Consider the following 20057-nt stretch of genomic DNA (forward strand, 5'->3'; position numbering starts at 1 on the left):
CATTATGATGACTTGACACCTGTCCACGTGTTTGCTTTTGTTGTCCTTCTCCCCCTTCTAGACTGGGAGCCCGCTGATGGATAGGGACCGTATCTATATGTTGCCCACCTGGACTTCCCAAGCGCTCAGTACAGTGCTCTGCACACAGTAAGCGCTCAATAAATACAATTGATGATGATGATGAGCCATCATTATGATGACTTGACACCTGTCCACGTGTTTGGTTTCGCTGCCCGTCTCCCCCTTCTAGACTGCGAGCCCGCTGTTGGATAGGGACCGTCTCTATATGTTGCCCACTTGGACTTCCCAAGCGCTCAGTACAGCGCTCTGCACACAGTAAGCGCTCAATAAATACAATTGATGATGATGATGGTGATGAGCCATCATTATGATGACTTGACACCTGTCCACGTGTTTGGTTTCGCCGCCCGTCTCCCCCTTCTAGACCGTGAGCCCGCTGTTGGGCCTCTATACGTTGCCCACTTGGACTTCCCAAGCGCTCAGTACAGCGCTCTGCACACAGTAAGCGCTCGATAAATGCGATTGAGTGAATGAATGATTATTATTATTTTTTTTTAAGTGCCAGGCCCCGTTCCGGCCTACGACGGACGCGTTCCCCGCTCTCCCAAGCCCACGGTGAGCGCTCATCGTCATCATCATCAGTGGTATTTATTGAGCGCTTACTTTGTGCAGAGCACTGTAGTAAGCGCTTGGGAAGTCCAAATTGGCAACACATAGAGACGGTCCCTACCCAACAGCGGGCTCACGGTCGAAAAGCGCTCAGTAAATAGGACTGACTAGGAGGGCCGGCCGGGGAGGAGCGGGAAAAGGGGCGTCTAACCTGGTCCCCAGAGCTGCTCGCACTGGGTTCGGTGAGTGAGGCACAGGCCGTCGCCGCAGTAGCCGTCGCCGCGGGCGCAGGCCGAGCCGTCCAGTAGGTAGACGTTGGGCGGGCACTGGGGGGACGTGCCCGTGCAGAACTCGGGCAGGTCGCAGCCCCCGGCCCGCTCCCGGCACGGGGTGCCCGCCGCCTTCAGCTGGGGAGGGACAAACCAGACACGGGTCGGTCAAGAGCGGTCGCCGTGGTCTTCAATATCATCATCGTCATCCATCGTATTTACTGAGCGCTTACTACGGGCAGAGCACTGTACTAAGCACTTGGGAAGTCCAAGTTGGCAACATATAGAGACAGTCCCTACCCAACAGCGGGCTCACAGGCTAAAAGGGGGAGACGGAGAACAAAACCAAACGTACTAACAAAATAAAATCAATAGAATAGATAGGGACAAGTAAAATAGAGTAATAAATATCAATCAGTCAATCAGTGGTATTTATTGAGCGCTTACTGTGTGCAGAGCACTGGACTGAGCGCTTGGGAAGTCCAAGTTGGCAACATCTAGAGACGGTCCCTACCCAACAGTGGGCTCACAGTCTAAAAGGGGAGACGGAGAACAAAACCAATCAGACTAACAAAATAAAATCAATAGAATAGATAGGGACAAGTAAAATAGAGTAATAAATATCAATCAATCAATCAGTGGTATTTATTGAGCGCTTACTGTGTGCAGAGCACTGGACTGAGTGCTTGGGAAGTCCAAGTTGGCAACATCGAGAGACAGTCCCTACCCAACAGTGGGCTCACAGTCTAAAAGGGGAGACGGAGAACAAAACCAAACAGACTAACAAAATAAAATCAATAGAATAGATATGTGCAAGTAAAATAAATAAATAGAATAGCTATGTACAAGTAAGATAAATAAATAAATAAATAGAGTAATAAATGTGTACAACCATATATACATATATACAGGTAAGCGCTTACTACGTCCCAGGCACTGTACTAAGCGCTGGGATGGACACAAGCACATCAATCAATCAATCGTATTTATTGAGCGCTTAATGTGTGCAGAGCACTGTACTAAGCGCTTGGGAAGTACAAATTGGCAACATCTAGAGACAGTCCCTACCCAACAGCGGGCTCACAGTCTAGAAGGGGGAGACGGAGAACAAAACCAGACTAACAAAATAAAATAAATAGAATAGATATGTACAAATAAAATAAATAAATTGATAAATAAATAAATAAATAAATAAATATCATCATCATCAATCGTATTTATTGAGCGCTTACTATGTGCAGAGCACTGGACTCAGCGCTTGGGAAGTACAAGTTGGCAACGTTAAGTGCTTCGTGAGGGCCCGGCGCTGTACTGAGCGCCGGGGTGGATGCCCCCACCGTCCCTGTCCCACGTGGGGCTCAACGGCTCAATCATCATCATCATCAATCGTATTTATTGAGCGCTTACCGCGTGCAGAGCACTGTACTAAGCGCTTGGGAAGCCCAAGTGGGCGAGCCCTCGGTCCGATCCCCAGCTCATTCGCTCCGAGGCCCGGTTGGGGAGAAGCTCGGTCCTGGTCCCCGTGGCCCCCGGGCTGGGAATCGAGAGACCCGGGTGCTAATCCCGGCCTTTGACGTCTCCGTGCCTCAGTTTCCCCATCCGTAAAATGGGGATTAAATACCGGTTTCCCTTCCCCCTTAGGCTCCATTTGGGATGGGGATTGGGTCTGTTAGTGGTGTTTATTTCTTAAGTGCCTACTGCTTGCAGAGCACTGTACTAAGTGCCGGGAGGGAGACGGTGAATAGAGTTAGAAGGTCATCATCATCATCATCAATCGTATTTATTGAGCGCTTACTATGTGCAGAGCACTGTACTAAGCGCTTGGGAAGTACAAATTGGCAACAGATAGAGACAGTCCCTACCGGCTCCACCGCCTGTCTGTTGTGTAACCGTGGGCAAGCCACTTCACTTCTCCATATGTTGCCAACGTGTACTTCCCAAGCGCTTAGTACAGTGCTCTGCACACAGTAAGCGCTCAATAAATACGATTGATTGATTGATTGATTGATTGATTCTCTGTGCCTCAGTTCCCTCATCCGTAAAATGTAGACGGTGAGCCCGTTGTCGGGTAGGGACCGTCTCTATATGCTGCCAGCTTGGACTTCCCAAGCGCTTAGTACAGTGCTCCGCACACAGTAAGCGCTCAATAAATACGCTTGAATGAATGAATGAATGAATGAATGAATGAATGAATGAGGATCGAGACTGCGAACCCCAGGTGTCCAATCCGATTAGGTTGTATCCACTGCAGCACGTAGTACAGCGCCGGGCACGTAGTAAGTGTCTAACAAATACCATAATCTTGTACTCCCATCCCTCTCTGACGTATGGTGATAGACTCCTTATATCTACTGTAGTGCTTAGTATCAATCAATCGTATTTATTGAGCGCTTACTGTGTGCAGTACATAGCAAGCGCTTAAACAATTCCATTGTTATTATTATGGGAAGGGGATGGGGGAGAGGAGCTAGTGCCTACAGAAATTCAGTCCGTTTAGTCATTAATAATAATAATAATGTACAATAATAATAATAATAATTATGGCATTTCATTCATTCACATATATGTATATATGTTTGTACATATTTATTACTCTATTTTACTTGTCCATATCTATTCTATTCTATTTTATTTTGTTAGTATGTTTGGTTTTGTTCTCTGTCTCCCCCTTTTAGACTGTGAGCCCACTGTTGGGTAAGGACTGTCTCTATGTGTTGCCAACTTGGACTTCCCAAGCGCTTAGTACAGTGCTCCGCACACAGTAAGCGCTCAACCAATTCCATTGTTATTATTATGGGAAGGGGATGGGGGAGAGGAGCTAGTGACTACAGAAATTCAGTCCATTTAGTCATTAATAATAATAATAATAACAATTATGGCATTTCATTCATTCATATATGTATATATGTTTGTACATATTTATTACTCTATTTATTTACTTATTTATTTTACTTGTACATATCTATTCTATTGATTTTATTTTGTTAGTATGTTTGGTTTTGTTCTCTGTCTCCCCCTTTTAGACTGTGAGCCCGCTGTTGGGTAGGGACCGTCTCTATATGTTGCCAGCTTGGACTTCCCAAGCGCTTAGTACAGTGCTCCGCACACAGTAAGCGCTCAATAAATACGCTTGAATGAATGAATGAATGAATGAATGAGGATCGAGACTGCGAATCCCATGTGTCCAATGTGATTACCTTGTATCCACTGCAGCATGTAGTACAGCGCCTGGCACATAGTAAGTGCCTAACAAATACCATAATCTTGTACTTCCATCCCTCTCTGACGTATGATGATATACTACTTGTATCTACTGTGGTGCTTAGTACATAGCAAGTGCTTAACCAATTCCATTGTTATTATTATGGGAAGGGGATGGGGGAGAGGAGCTAGTGACTACAGAAATTCAGTCCATCTAGTCATTAATAATAATAATAATAATAATAATAATAATGGCATTTCATTCATTCATACATATGTATATATGTTTGTACATATTTATTACTCTATTTTACTTGTACATATCTATTCTATTTATTTTATTTTGTTAGTATGTTTGGTTTTGTTCTCCGTCTCCCCCTTTTAGACTGTGAGCCCACTATTGGGTAGGGACTGTCTCTATGTGTTGCCAGCTTGGACTTCCCAAGCGCTTAGTACAGTGCTGTGCACACAGTAAGCACTCAACCAATTCCATTGTTATTATTATGGGAAGGGGATGGGGGAGAGGAGCTAGGGACTCCAGAAATTCAGTCTATTTAGTCATTAATAATAATAATAATAATAATAATAATTACGGCATTTCATTCATTCATATATATGTTTGTACATATTTATTACTCTATTTTACTTGTACGTATCTATTCTATTTATTTTATTTTGTTAGTATGTTTGGTTTTGTTCTCTGTCTCCCCCTTTTAGACTGTGAGCCCGCTGTTGGGTAGGGACTGTCTCTATATGTTGCCAGCTTGTACTTCCCAAGTGCTTAGTACAGTGCTCTGCACACAGTAAGCGCTCAATAAATACGATTGATTGATTGATTGAATGAATGAATGAATGAATGAATGAATGAATGAGGATCGAGACTGCGAACCCCAGGTGTCCAATCCGATTAGCTTGTATCCACTCCAGCACGTAGTACAGCGCCGGGCACATAGTAAGTGCCTAACAAATACCATAATCTTGTACTTCCATCCCCCTCTGACATATGGTGATATACTAATATCTACTGTAGTGCTTAGTACATAGCAAGTGCTTAACCAATTCCATTGTTATTATTATGGGAAGGGGATGGGGGAGAGGAGCTAGTGACTACAGAAATTCAGTCCATTTAGTCATTACTAATAATAATAATAATAATAATTATGGCATTTCATTCATTCATATATATATATGTTTGTACATATTTATTACTCTATTTATTTTACTTGTACATATCTATTCTATTCTATTTTATTTTGTTAGTATGTTTGGTTTTGTTGTCTGTCTCCCCCTTTTAGACTGTGAGCCCACTATTGGGTAGGGACCGTCTCTATGTGTTGCCAGCTTGGACTTCCCAAGCGCTTAGTACAGTGCTCCGCACACAGTAAGCGCTCAACCAATTCCATTGTTATTATTATGGGAAGGAGAAGGGGGAGAGGAGCTAGTGACTACAGAAATTCAGTCCATTTAGTCATTAATAATAATAATAATAATAATAATAATTATGGCATTTCATTCATTCATATATATGTATATATGTTTGTGCATATTTATTACGCTATTTATTTTACTTGTACATATCTATTCTATTTATTTTATTTTGTTAGTATGTTTGGTTTTGTTCTCTGTCTCCCCCTTTTAGACAGTGAGCCCACTATTGGGTAGGGACTGTCTCTATGTGTTGCCAGCTTGGACTTCCCAAGCGCTTAGTACAGTGCTCTGCACCCAGTAAGCGCTCAATAAATACGACTGATTGATCCATTCCACTCCTGGGGGGTAGTCTTGGGCAGAGGGGCAAAGGGGCTGGCCACTTTTAGACTGTGAGCCCATTGTTGGGTCGGGACCGTCTCTCTATGTTGCCAACTTGGACTTCCCAAGCGCTTAGTCCAGTGCTCTGCACCCAGGAAGCGCTCAATAAATACGACTGATGGACGGATGGATCCCAGACCCTTCCTGATGCCCTTCTCCCGCCCGCCCCTGTCCCTACCCACCTGGCAGTTGGCACAGCAGTCTCCATGGGCACACGCGACACCGGCCTTGAGGGTGCAGTTGTGGGCGTTGCAGCAGGGGTTGGTGCACTCCTGGGGAGGGAGAGAGTATTCATTCCTTCATTTATTGAGCGCCTACTGTGCGCAGAGCACTGTACTAAGCGCTTGGGAAGTCCAGGTTGGCAACGTATAGAGACGGGTCCCGACCCAACAGCGGGCTCACAGTCTAGAAGGGAAGGGGAGGATAAGGGAGAGAGAGAAAAAGGGGGAGAGGGGGAAAGGGGGAGAGAGAAAGGGGGAGAAGAGAGGAAAAGGGGGAAAGGGGGAGAAGAGAGATTGGGAAGAGAGAGAGGAAGGGGGAGAGAAAAGCGGGAACCAGGGGAAAGAGAAAGAATGGGAGAGAGGGAGGAGAGAGGAAAAGAGAGGGAAGGGGGGAGAAAAAAGAGGGGATGAGGGGACAGAGAGAGACAGAAAGACAGAAAGAGGGGGAGAGAAAGAGAGAGAGAGAGATGTGGGTGGGGGTCAGTCTTGTCCCAGCCCCCCACACCTCCAGACCCTGCCATGACGGCCTTTTGGAGTTGAATCAATCAATCAATCAATCAATCGTATTTATTGAGCGGTTACTGTGTGCAGGGCACTGGACTGAGCGCTTGGGAAGTCCAAGTTGGCAACATCTAGAGACGGTCCCGACCCGACAGTGGGCTCACAGTCTAGAAGGGGGGCTCACAGTCTGGGAGGGAAGAGGAGGATGAGGGAGAGAAAAAGGGGGAGAGAGAGAGAGAGAAAGGGGGAGAAGAGAGGAAAAGAGAGAGTGGGGAGAGAGAGAGGAAGGGGGAGAAAAATGGGAGAGAGAGAGGAGAGAGGAAAAGAGAGAGAAGGGGGGAGAAAAAAGAGGGGATGAGGGGAGAGAGAGAGACAGAAAGACAGAAAGAGGGGGAGAGAAAGAGCGAGAGATATGTGGGTGGGGGTCAGTCTTGTCCCACCTCCCCACACCTCCAGACCCTGCCATGATGGCCTTTTGGAGTTGAATCAATCAATCATCAATCAATCAATCGTATTTATTGAGCGCTTACTGTGTGCAGGCCACTGGACTAAGTGCTTGGGAAGTCCAAGTTGGCAACATCTAGAGACAGGTCCCGACCCGACAGTGGGCTCACAGTCTAGAAGGGGGGCCTCACAGTCTAGGAGGGAAGGGGAGGATGAGGTTTAGAAAAAGGGGGAGAGGAGAGAGAAAGGGGGAGAAGGGAGGAAAAGAGAGAGTGGGGAGAGAGAGAGGAAGGGGGAGAAAAAAGGGGGGAGCAGGGGAAAGAGAAAGAATGGGAGAGAGAGAGGAGAGAGGAAAAGAGAGAGAAGGGGGGAGAAAAAAGAGGGGATGAGGGGACAGAGACAGAAAGACAGAAAGAGGGGGAGAAAGAGAGAGAGAGAGAGAGAGAGAGAGAGAGAGAGAGAGAGAGAGAGAGAGAGAGATATGTGGGTGGGGGTCAGTCTTGTCCCAGCCCCCCACACCTCCAGACCCTGCCATGACGGCCTTTTGGAGTTGAATCAATCAATCAATCAATCAATCGTATTTATTGAGCGCTTACTGTGTGCAGGGCACTGGACTAAGCGCTTGGGAAGTCCAAGTTGGCAACATAGAGAGACGGTCCCTACCTGACAGCGGGCTCACAGTCTAGAAGGGGGAGACAGAGAACAATCAATCAATCAATCAATCAATCAATCGTATTTATGGAGCGCTTAATGTGTGCAGGGCACTGGACTAAGCGCTTGGGAAGGACAAGTCGGCAACACAGAGAGATGGTCCCTGCCCGACAGCGGGGTCACAATCTAGAAGGGGGGGACAGACAACAATCAATCAATCAGTCAATCAATCAATTGTATTTATTGAGCGCTTACTGTGTGCAGGGCACTGTACTAAGCGCTTGGGAAGGACAAGTGGGCAACACAGAGAGACGGTTCCTAGCCGACAGCGGGCTCACAGTCTAGAAGGGGGAGACAGACAACAAAGCCAAACATACTAACAAAATAAAATAAATAGAATAGATAGGTACAAGTAAGATAAATAAATAAATAAATAGAGTAATAAATATGTACAAACATATATACATATATACAAAAACAAACACACTAACAAAATAAAACAAATAGAATAGATAGGTACAGGTAAGATAAATAAATAGAGTAATAAATATGTACAAACATATATACATACATACAAAACCAAACATACTAACAAAATAAATAGAATAGATAGGTACAAGTAAGATTAATAAATAAATAAATAAATAAATACAGTAATAAATATGTACAAACATATATACATATATACAAAACCAAACATACTAACAAAATAAAATAAATAGAATAGAATAGATAGGTACAAGTAAGATAAATAAATAAATAAATAAATAAATAGAGTAATAAATATGTACAAACATATATACAAAACCAAACATACTAACAAAATAAAATAAATAGAATAGATAGGTACAAGCAAGATAAATAAATAGAGTAATAAATATGTACAAACGTATAGACACATATACATGTATACAAAACAAACATACTAACCAAATAAAATAAATAGAATAGATAGGTACAAGTAAGATAAATAAATAAATAAATAGAGTAATAAATATGTACAAACATATAGACACATATACATGTATACAAAACAAACATACTAACCAAATAAAATAAATAGAATAGATAGGTACAAGCAAGATAAATAAATAAATAGAGTAATAAATATGTACAAACATATAGACCCATATACATATGTACAAAACAAACATACTAACCAAATAAAATGAATAGAATAGATAGGTACAAGTAAGATAAATAAATACATAAATAGAGTAATAAATATGTACAAACATATATACACATATACATGTATACAAAACCAAACATACAAAATAATTAGAATAGATATGTACAAGTAAGATAAGTAAATAAATAAATAAAGAGAGTTATAAATATGTACAAACATATACATATGTACAAAACCAAACATACTAACAAAATAAAATAAATAGACTGGATAGGTACAAGTAAGATAAATAAATAAATAAATAGAGTAATAAATATGTACAAACGTATGTACACATATACATATATACAAAACCAAACATACTAACAAAATAAAGTAAATAGATTAGATATGTACAGGTCAGATAAATAAATAAATAAATAAATAAATAGAGTAATAAATATGTACAAACATATATACACATATACATATATACAAAACCAAACATACTAACAAAATAAAGTAAATAGCATAGATAGGTACAAGTAAGATAAATAAATAAATAAATAAATAGAATAATGAATATGTACAAACATATATACACATATACATATATACAAAACCAAACATACTAACAAAATAAAATAAATAGAATATATATGTACAAGTAAATAAATAAATAGAGTAATAAATATGTACAAACATATAGACACATATACATGTATACAAAACAAGCATACTAACCAAATAAAATAAATAGAATAGATAGGTACAAGTAAGATAAATAAATAAATAAATAGAGTAATAAATATGTACAAACATATATACATATATACAAAACCAAACATACTAACCAAATAAAATAAATAGAATAGATATGTACAAGTAAGATAAGTAGAGTAATAAATATGTACAAACATATAGACACATATACATATGTACAAAACAAACATACTAACCAAATAAAATAAATAGAATAGATAGGTACAAGTAAGATAAATAAATAAATAGAGTAATAAATATGTACAAACATATAGACACATATACATGTATACAAAACAAACATACTAACCAAATAAAATAAATAGAATAGATAGGTCCAAGTAAGATAAATAAATAAATACAGTAATAAATATGTACAAACATATATACATATATACAAAACCAAACATACTAACCAAATAAAATAAATAGAATAGATATGTACAAGTAAGATAAGTAAATAAACAGAGTAATAAATATGTACCAACATATAGACACATATACATATGTACAAAACAAACATACTAACCAAATAAAATAAATAGAACAGATAGGTCCAAGTAAGATAAATAAATAATAAATTGAGTAATAAGTATGTACAGACACATATACATATATACAAAACCAAACATACTAACCAAATAAAATAGATAGGTACAAGTAAGATAAATAAATAAATAAATAGAGTAATAAATATGTACCAACATATAGACACATATACATATGTACAAAACAAACATACTAACCAAATAAAATAAATAGAATAGATAGGTCCAAGTAAGATAAATAAATAATAAATTGAGTAATAAGTATTTACAGACACATATACATATATACAAAACCAAACATACTAACCAAATAAAATAAATAGATAGGTACAAGTAAGATAAATAAATAAATAAATAGAGTAATAAATATGTACAAACATATATACATATATACATAAGCAAACATACTAACCAAATAAAATAAATAGATAGGTACAAGTAAGATAAATAAATAAATAAATAGAGTAATAAATATGTACAAACATATAGACACATAAACATGTATACAAAACAAACATACTAACCAAATAAAATAAATAGAATAGATAGGTCCAACTAAGATAAATAAATAATAAATTGAGTAATAAATCTGTACAAACACATATACATATATACAAAACCAAACATACTAACCAAATAAAATAAATAGATATGTACAAGTAAGATAAATAAATAGAGTAATAAATATGTACCAACATATAGACACATATACATATGTACAAAACAAACATACTAACCAACTAAAATAAATAGGATAGGTCCAACTAAGATAAATAAATAATAAATTGAGTAATAAATCTGTACAAACACATATACATATATACAAAACCAAACATACTAACCAAATAAAATAAATAGATATGTACAAGTAAGATAAATAAATAGAGTAATAAATATGTACCAACATATAGACACATATACATATGTACAAAACAAACATACTAACCAACTAAAATAAATAGGATAGGTCCAAGGAAGATAAATAAATAATAAATTGAGTAATAAATCTGTACAAACACACATACATATATACAAAACCAAACATACTAACCAAATAAAATGAATAGATAGGTACAAGTAAGATAAATAAATAGAGTAATAAATATGTACCAACATATAGACACATATACATATGTACAAAAGAAACATACTAACCAAATAAAATAAATAGAATAGATAGGTCCAAGTAAGATAAATAAATAGTAAATTGAGTAATAAATCTGTACAAACACATATACATATATACAAAACCAAACATACTAACCAAATAAAATGAATAGATATGTACAAGATAAATAAATAGAGTAATAAATATGTACCAACATATATACACATATACATATATACAAAACCAAACATACTAACCAAATAAAATAAATAGAACAGATAGGTCCAAGTAAGATAAATAAATAATAAATTGGGTAATAAATCTGTACAAACACACATACATATATACAAAACCAAACATACTAACCAAATAAAATGAATAGATAGGTACAAGTAAGATAAATAAATAAATAGAGTAATAAATATGTACAAACGTATATACATATATACAAAACCAAACATGCTAACCACATAAAATAAATAGATAGGTACAAGTAAGATAAATAAATAAATAAATAAATAGAGTAATAAATATGTACAAACATATATACATATATACAAAACCAAACACACTAACAAAATAAAACAAATAGAATAGATAGGTACAAGTATATGTATGTACAAGTATACATCTATACAGGTGCCGTGGGGAAGGGAAGGAGGTAAGACGGGGGGACGGAGAGGGGGACGAGGGGGAGAGGAAGGAAGGGGCTCAGCCTGGGAAGGCCTCCTGGAGGAGGTGAGCTCTCAGCAGGGCCTTGAAGGGAGGAAGAAGGCATTCACCGTGCACTTGTCCCTCCCGCGTTTGGTCCCCCCTTTCCCAATCCCGCCCAGTCCTCCCCCCCCCCAATCTGGACTCCAGACTGCCCACTCCCTGAGGGCAGGGAGCCTGCCCGTCTGCCGTCCAGTACAGCGCTCTGCACCCAACAGGCGCCCAGTCGGCGCGGCTGAACGAATGGATCAATGGCTCTGCACCCGGTAGGCGCCCAGTCAGCGCGGATGAACGGGTGAATCGGTGGACTTCCTCAGTTTCCCCATCTTTTTGGGTCGCCCCCCCCCGCCCCCCCAAATCCCACCTGGGTCTCTCCACAGTCGCACTCCTCGCCGTCCTCCAGGAAGCCGTTGCCACATTTCCGCCCCACCACCAGCTCCTTGGTGTTGGGGGCATTGAAGAGACACCCGCCGCCGCCTTTCTGGAAGAAGCTGAGGAGCTGATCGCGGCTGCAGGAGCTGAACACACGGGGAAACGGGTGCCTGGGCCGGACGGGGCGCCCAAGTTAGGCCCGGGCGCTCAATAAATAGGCCCGACTGGCGCGGCAGGCCTAATCCCAGCTCCGCCACGTGTCCCTTGGACACGTGGGGCGGGGACCGTCTCTAGATGTTGCCAACTTGGGACTTCCCAAGTCGCGCAGCTGACCAGAGGCAGAGCTCGGACTCCCCAATCAATCAATCAATCAATCAATCAATCAATCGTATTTATTGAGCGCTTACTATGTGCAGAGCACTGTACTAAGCGCTTGGGAAGTACAAATTGGCATCACATAGAGACAGTCCCTACCCAACAGTGGGCTCACAGTCTAAAAGGGGAAGCGCTCGGTTAATACGGATGACTGACGACGGTGGCATTGATTAAGCGCTTATTCGTTCATCCATTCGTATTTGTTGAGCGCTTCCTATGTGCAAAGCGCCGTCCTAAGCGCTGGGGGGGATACAAGGGGATCAGGCTGTCCCACATGGGGCTCACGGCCTTCATCCCCATTTTACAGATGAGGAAACTGTGTGCCAAGCGCTGTTCTGAGCGCTGAATCGTCGTGTTGCCAACTTGGACTCCAGGGCTCTGCACGCAGTCAGCGCTCAGTAAATACGAATGAAAGACGACGGTGGCATTGATTAAGCGTTTATTCGTTCATTCATTCGTATTTGTTGAGCGCTCCCTATGTGCAAAGCGCTGTCCTAAGCGCTGGGGGGGATACAAAGGGATCAGGCTGTCCCACGTGGGGCTCACGGCCTTCATCCCCATTTTACAGATGAGGGAACTGTGTGCCAAGCGCCGTGCTGAGCGCTGAATCGTCGTGTTGCCAACTTGGACTCCAGGGCTCTGCACGCAGTCAGCGCTCAGTAAATACGAATGAAAGACGACGGTGGCATTGATTAAGCGTTTATTCGTTCATCCATTCGTATTTGTTGAGCGCTTCCTATGTGCAAAGCGCTGCCCTAAGCGCTGGGGGGGATACAAGGGGATCAGGCTGTCCCACGTGGGGCTCACGGTCTTCATCCCCATTTTACAGATGAGGGAACTGTGTGCCAACGTGCTGAGCGCTGAATTGTCGTGTTGCCAACTTGGACTCCAGGGCTCTGCACACAGTCAGCGCTCAGTAAATACGAATGAAAGACGACGGTGGCATTGATTAAGCGCTTATTCGTTCATCCATTCGTATTTGTTGAGCGCTTCCTATGTGCAAAGCGCTGTCCCAAGCGCTGGGGGGGATACAAGGGGATCAGGCTGTCCCACGTGGGGCTCACGGCCTTCATCCCCATTTTACAGATGAGGGAACTGTGCGCCAAGCGCCGTGCCGAGCGCTGAATCGTCGTGTTGCCAACTTGGACTCCAGGGCTCTGCACGCAGTCAGCGCTCAGTAAATACGAATGAAAGACGACGGTGGCATTGATTAAGCGCTTATTCGTTCATCCATTCGTATTTGTTGAGCGCTTCCTATGTGCAAAGCGCTGCTCTAAGCGCTGGGGGGGATACAAGGGGATCAGGCTGTCCCACGTGGGGCTCACGGCCTTCATCCCCATTTTACAGATGAGGGAACTGTGTGCCAAGCGCCGTGCTGAGCGCTGAATCGTCGTGTTGCCAACTTGGACTCCAGGGCTCTGCACGCAGTCAGCGCTCAGTAAATACGAATGAAAGACGACGGTGGCATTGATTAAGCGTTTATTCGTTCATCCATTCGTATTTGTTGAGCGCTTCCTATGTGCAAAGCGCTGTCCCAAGCGCTGGGGGGGATACAAGGGGATCAGGCTGTCCCACGTGGGGCTCACGGCCTTCATCCCCATTTTACAGATGAGGAAACTGTGTGCCAAGCGCTGTTCTGAGCGCTGAATCGTCGTGTTGCCAACTTGGACTCCAGGGCTCTGCGCGCAGTCAGCGCTCAGTAAATACGAATGAAAGACGACGGTGGCATTGATTAAGCGCTTATTCGTTCATTCATTCGTATTTATTGAGCGCTTCCTATGTGCAAAGCGCTGTCCTAAGCGCTGGGGGGGATACAAGGGGATCAGGCTGTCCCACATGGGGCTCACGGTCTTCATCCCCATTTTACAGATGAGGAAACTGTGTGCCAAGCGCTGTTCTGAGCGCTGAATCGTCGTGTTGCCAACTTGGACTCCAGGGCTCTGCACGCAGTCAGCGCTCAATAAATACGATTGATGATGATCGGTCGTATTGATTGAGCGCTGACTGTGTGCCGAGCACTGGACTAAGCGCTTGGGAAGTCCAAGTTGGCAACGTATAGAGACGGTCCCTACCCAACAGCGGGCTCGCAGTCGAAAAGAAAGCTCGTTATGGGCACCGCTAATTCTGTCGCACTGTGCGCTGCCTAGGCGCTCAGAAGAGTGCTCTGCGTATAGCGGGCGCTCAATAAATACCATTGATTGATTATGGCCGGCCCCCGGCACCTCACTGCGGTAGACGGCGGCGGCCAGGCACCCTTTCCCTGGACTAGCCAACCTGCTGGCCAACAGGACGGGGAAGAGGGCTAACTGACTTTTTAAGTTGCCAACTTGGACTTCCCAAGCGCTCAGTACAGCGCTCTGCACACAGTGAGCGCTCAATAAATACGATTGATTGATTAGTACGGTGCTCTGCACACAGTAAGCGCTCAATAAATACGACTGATTGATTAGTACAGTGCTCTGCACACAGTAAGCGCTCAATAAATACGATTGATTGATTAGTACAGTGCTCTGCACACAGTGAGCGCTCAATAAATACGACTGATTGACGGATTGTCTGCTGTGTGACCTTAGGCGAGTCGCTTCACTCCTCCAGGCCTCAGTTCCCTCAGCTGGAAAATGGGGGTCCCCACGGGGGACAGCGACCGTGTCCAACCCAGTGACCTTGCGGAACCGTGCCTGGCGCAAAATGGGCGCTTAACAAAGACCATCATTTTTCAGCGCCTAGTACAGTGCCTGGCACGTGGTATAACTTCTTTATACCTTCTAACTTATTTAACTTCCCTGTGCCTCAGTTGCCTCATCTGCAAAATGGGGATGAAAGACTGGGCCCCACGTGGGATTACCTTGCATCTCCCCCTGTGCTTGGCACATAGTAAGCGCTTAATAAATGCCATCAAAATAAAAATGCCATCGTTATAATAAGCGCTTAACAAATACCAACATAATTATCTTCTAGACTGTGAGCCCATTGTTGGGTAGGGACCATCTCTGTTGCCAACTTGTACGTCCCAAGCGCTTAGTCCAGTGCTCTGCACACGGTGAGCGCTCAATAAATACGACTGAATGAATGAATAACGATAGTCGATTATTACTCTATTATTACTCTATTAGTCTATTATTACTCTATTTATTACTCTATTAGTCTATTATTACTCTATATTATTCTATTTATTATAACGATAGTCTATTATTACTCTATTACTCTAAATATTACTCTATTTATTTATTTAAAAATAATATTTATTATATATATTATAAATTCATTAATTTATTATGAATCAATTATCCATTATTATCCATCAATAAATACGATTGATGATGATGATGACTGACTGAATGAATGAATGCATATAACAAATACCATAATAGTCCTGGAGGCCTCAAAGTCAAAACTTTTAGCCTGTGAGCCCATCTTTTAGACTGTGAGCCCACTGTTGGGTAGGGACCGTCTCTATATGTTGCCAATCTGTACTTCCCAAGCGCTCAGTACAGTGCTCCGCACACAGTAAGCGCTCAATAAACACGATTGATGATGATGAAAACTGGGGCTACGAGTTCCAATTCTGTTGGCCTCCTCCCCTGTCTTCCCAAAAGGATAATAATAATATGACAATAATAGTGTTTGTTCAGGGCTCACTATGTACCGTACTGAGCACTGGGGTAGATAATAATGATAATAATGATAATAATGATAATAATGATAATAATATAATATAATAATGTAATATATATATATAATATATATAATATAATAATAATAGCTTCGGTATTTGTTAAATGCTTACTATGTGCCAGGCACTGTAATGAACACTCGGGTGGATACACTGTAATTAGGTTGGACGCAATCCATGGTCCTCATGAGGCTTACCCTCTTCACTCCCATTTTACAGCCGAAGGAACTGAGGCCCAGAGAAGGGAGGCGGCTTGCCCAAGGTCACACAGCAGACAAGCAGCAAAGCCGGGACTAGATTAGCCCCCCAATTCCCCTTCACCCCAGCCTGGACCCCGACTCTGTTTCCCCTCTCCCAACTTCCTCTTCTAGACCACAAGCTGTTTTATGGGCAGGGAGCGTATTATCTGCTAATTCTGTTGTATTGCACTCTCATAATAATAATAATAATAATAATAATAATGGTATTTATTAAGCCAAATGCTTAGTATAGTGTTCTGCATATATTATTATTATTATTATTATCATTATTATTATTATTATTATTATGCGCCGTCAAGTCATTTCCAATTCATCGCGACTCCAGCGTGGCTCAGTGGAAAGAGCCCGGGCTCGGGAGTCAGAGGTCGTGGGTTCAAATCCCGGCTCTGCCAGTGGTCAGCCGTGCGACTTTGGGCAAGTCCCTTCTCCGGGCCTCAGTTACCTCAACTGTAAAATGGGGATTAGTGCCGTGAGTCCCCTGTGGGGCAACCTGATCCCCCTCTCCACCCCCCCCATCTTACCTCCTTCCCTGCCCCACAGCACCTGTATATATGTAGATATGTTTGTACAGATTTATTATTCTATGATTTATTTATTTTACTTGTACATATCTTGATTATAACCTCCCCAGCGCTTAGAAGTACGATTGATTGATTGATATTTATTACTCTATTTATTTATTTATTTATTTATTTATTTTGCTTGTACATATCTATTCTATTTATTTTATTTTATTTTGTTGGTATGTATGTCTCCCCCTTCTCGACTGTGAGCCCGCTGTTGGGTGGGGACTGTCTCTAGATGTTGCCAATTTGTCCTTCCCAAGCGCTTAGTCCAGTGCTCTGCACATAGTAAGCGCTCAATAAATACGATTGATGATGATGATGTTGCCAACTTGGACTTCCCAAGCGCTTAGTACAGTGCTCTGCACACAGTAAGCGCTCAATAAATATAACTGATTGATTGATTGTAACCTCCCCAGTGCTTAGAAATACGATTGATTGATTGATTGATATTTATTACTCTATTTATTTATTTATTTATTTATTTTCCTTGTACATATCTATTCTATTTATTTTATTTTGTTAGTAGGTTTGGTTTTGTTCTCCGTCTCCCCCTTCTAGACTATGAGCCCACTGTTGGGTAGGGCCCGTCTCTCTATGTTGCCAACTTGGACTTCCCAAGCGCTTAGTACAGTGCTCTGCACACAGTAAGCGCTCAATAAATACGACTGATTGATTGATTGTAACCTCCCCAGTGCTTAGAAATACGATTGATTGGTTGATTGATTGATATTTATTACTCTATTTTACTTGTACATATCTATTCTATTTATTTTATTTTGTTAGTATGTTTGGTTTTGTGCTCTGTCTCCCCCTTCTAGACTGTGAGCCCACTGTTGGGTAGGGACCGTCTCTAGATGTTGCCAACTTGTCCTTCCCAAGCGCTTAGTCCAGTGCTCTGCACACGGTAAGCGCTCAATAAATACGATTGATTGATTAGAACAGTGCTTTGCACATAGTAAGCGCTTAATAAATGCCACCATTATTATTATTAGGGGTAGACTTTCTCCAGAACGTCCTGTCCTTTGCCACAACCCGCAACCTTTCCAACGCTCCTTCCGTTACCGTTGTTGTGGTCCCCGTCCACCTAGCTGCCTCTTTCACGTTTTCCCTGGACTTTTCCTAGCGTTAGTGTCTTCTCCAGGGAATTAGTCCTGGTGAGGTGTCTGAAATTTGCTAATCCAAGTCGAGTCATTTGGCCTCCCAAAGACCATTTTGGTTCAATTTACCCTAAAATCCACTTGTTTGCCTTTCGGGCGGGCCGTGGTGTTGGCAAAAGCCTTCTGCAACGCCACATTTCGAAAGAATCGGTGTTCCTTCCATCTTGTTTTTTCACTGTCCAGCTTTCATACACTGTGAAAGCGCTCAGTACAGTGCTCTGCCCACAGTAAGCGCTCAATAAATACGATTGATTGATTAATAAGCACTCCAGATGCACTCTCACTGGAAATACCACGGAGTTGACAATTTGTATTTTTCCTCTCTCGCCATCTCCCCCGCCCTGCCCCTTCCCTCCCTCTCCTTTTCTCTCCCTCCCTCAGACTGAAACCCATCCTAGTTCTGGGAATTACAGAGTCACCAGGAGACGGGGGAGATGGCAGTCGTTACATCAATCAATCAATCGTATTTATTGAGCGCTTACCGTGTGCAGAGCACTGTACTGAGCGCTTGGGAAGTACAAGTTGGCGACATATAGAGACGGTCCCTACCCAACAGTGGGCTCACAGTGTTACATCAGCACATTTCACGACTTTTTCCAGGCTCTTCACAGCTAGTCTTATTATCCATCAATCAATCAATCATATTTATTGAGCGCTTACCGTATGCAGAGCACTGTACTGAGCGCTTGGGAAGTACAAGTTGGCGACATATAGAGACGGTCCCTACCCAACAGTAGGCTCACGGTGTTACATCAGCACATTTCACGACTTTTTCCAGGCTCTTCACAGCTAGTCTTATTATCAATCAATCAATCAATAGTATTTATTGAGCGCTTACCGTGTGCAGAGCACTGTACTAAGCACTTGGGAAGTCCAAGTTGGCGACGTATAGAGACGGTCCCTACCCAACAGTGGGCTCACAGTGTTACATCAGCACATTTCACGACTTTTTCCAGGCTCTCCACAGCTAGTCTTACTATCAATCAATCAATCGTATTTATTGAGCGCTTACTGTGTGCAGAGCACTGTACTAAGCGCTTGGGAAGTCCAAGTTGGCAACATCTAGAGACGGTCCCTACCCAACAGTGGGCTCACAGTGTTACATCAGCACATTTCATGACTTTTTTCCAGGCTCTTCCCCGCTAGTCTTACTATCGATCAATCAATCAATCGTATTTATTGAGCGCTTACCATGTGCAGAGCACTGTACTGAGCGCTTGGGAAGTACAAGTTGGCGACATATAGAGACGGTCCCTACCCAACAGTGGGCTCACAGTCTAAAAGGGGGAGACAGGCCCCTGGAAGCGGTGGGAAATTCGAATCACGACAAATAATTGTGGTATCTGCTAAGTACTTTTTTCAGCGGCATTTGTTAAGCGCTTACTAGGTGCCAGGCACTGTACTAAGCACTGGGGTAGGTACGAGCTGACTGGGTTGGACACAGTCCGTCGTCATCTGTAAAATGGGGATAAGATTGGGAGCCTTGTGTGGGACAGGGCCCCGTGTCCAACGTGATTGACTTGCCAGCTTGTACTTCCCAAGCGCTTAGTACAGTGCTCTGCACGCAGTAAGCGCTCAATAAATACGACTGATTGAATGAATGAATGAACTGACTTATATCTACCCCAATCAATCAATCAGTCGTATTTATTGAGCGCTTACTGCGTGCAGAGCACTGTACTGAACGCTTG

The 20057-nt window shown here is 42.2% G+C and overlaps 1 protein-coding gene across 2 annotated transcripts in view; it reads right to left on the reverse strand.

The window, feature by feature from the left end:
* Positions 1-20057, reverse strand: part of ADAM33 (ADAM metallopeptidase domain 33) — a 169591-nt gene that overhangs the window by 39442 nt on the left and 110092 nt on the right. For both annotated transcript variants that reach the window (XM_038745299.1, XM_038745298.1), the window contains exons 12-14: positions 12328-12505; positions 6089-6178; positions 842-1037 (exon numbers count right to left, since the gene is read on the reverse strand). In XM_038745299.1, coding sequence (XP_038601227.1) covers positions 842-1037; positions 6089-6178; positions 12328-12505 — 464 coding nt within the window. The remainder of the gene's footprint in view (positions 1-841; positions 1038-6088; positions 6179-12327; positions 12506-20057) is intronic.

This window comes from Tachyglossus aculeatus, chromosome 4 (genome assembly GCF_015852505.1).
Source record: "Tachyglossus aculeatus isolate mTacAcu1 chromosome 4, mTacAcu1.pri, whole genome shotgun sequence".
Classification (NCBI taxonomy): Eukaryota; Metazoa; Chordata; class Mammalia; order Monotremata; family Tachyglossidae; genus Tachyglossus; species Tachyglossus aculeatus.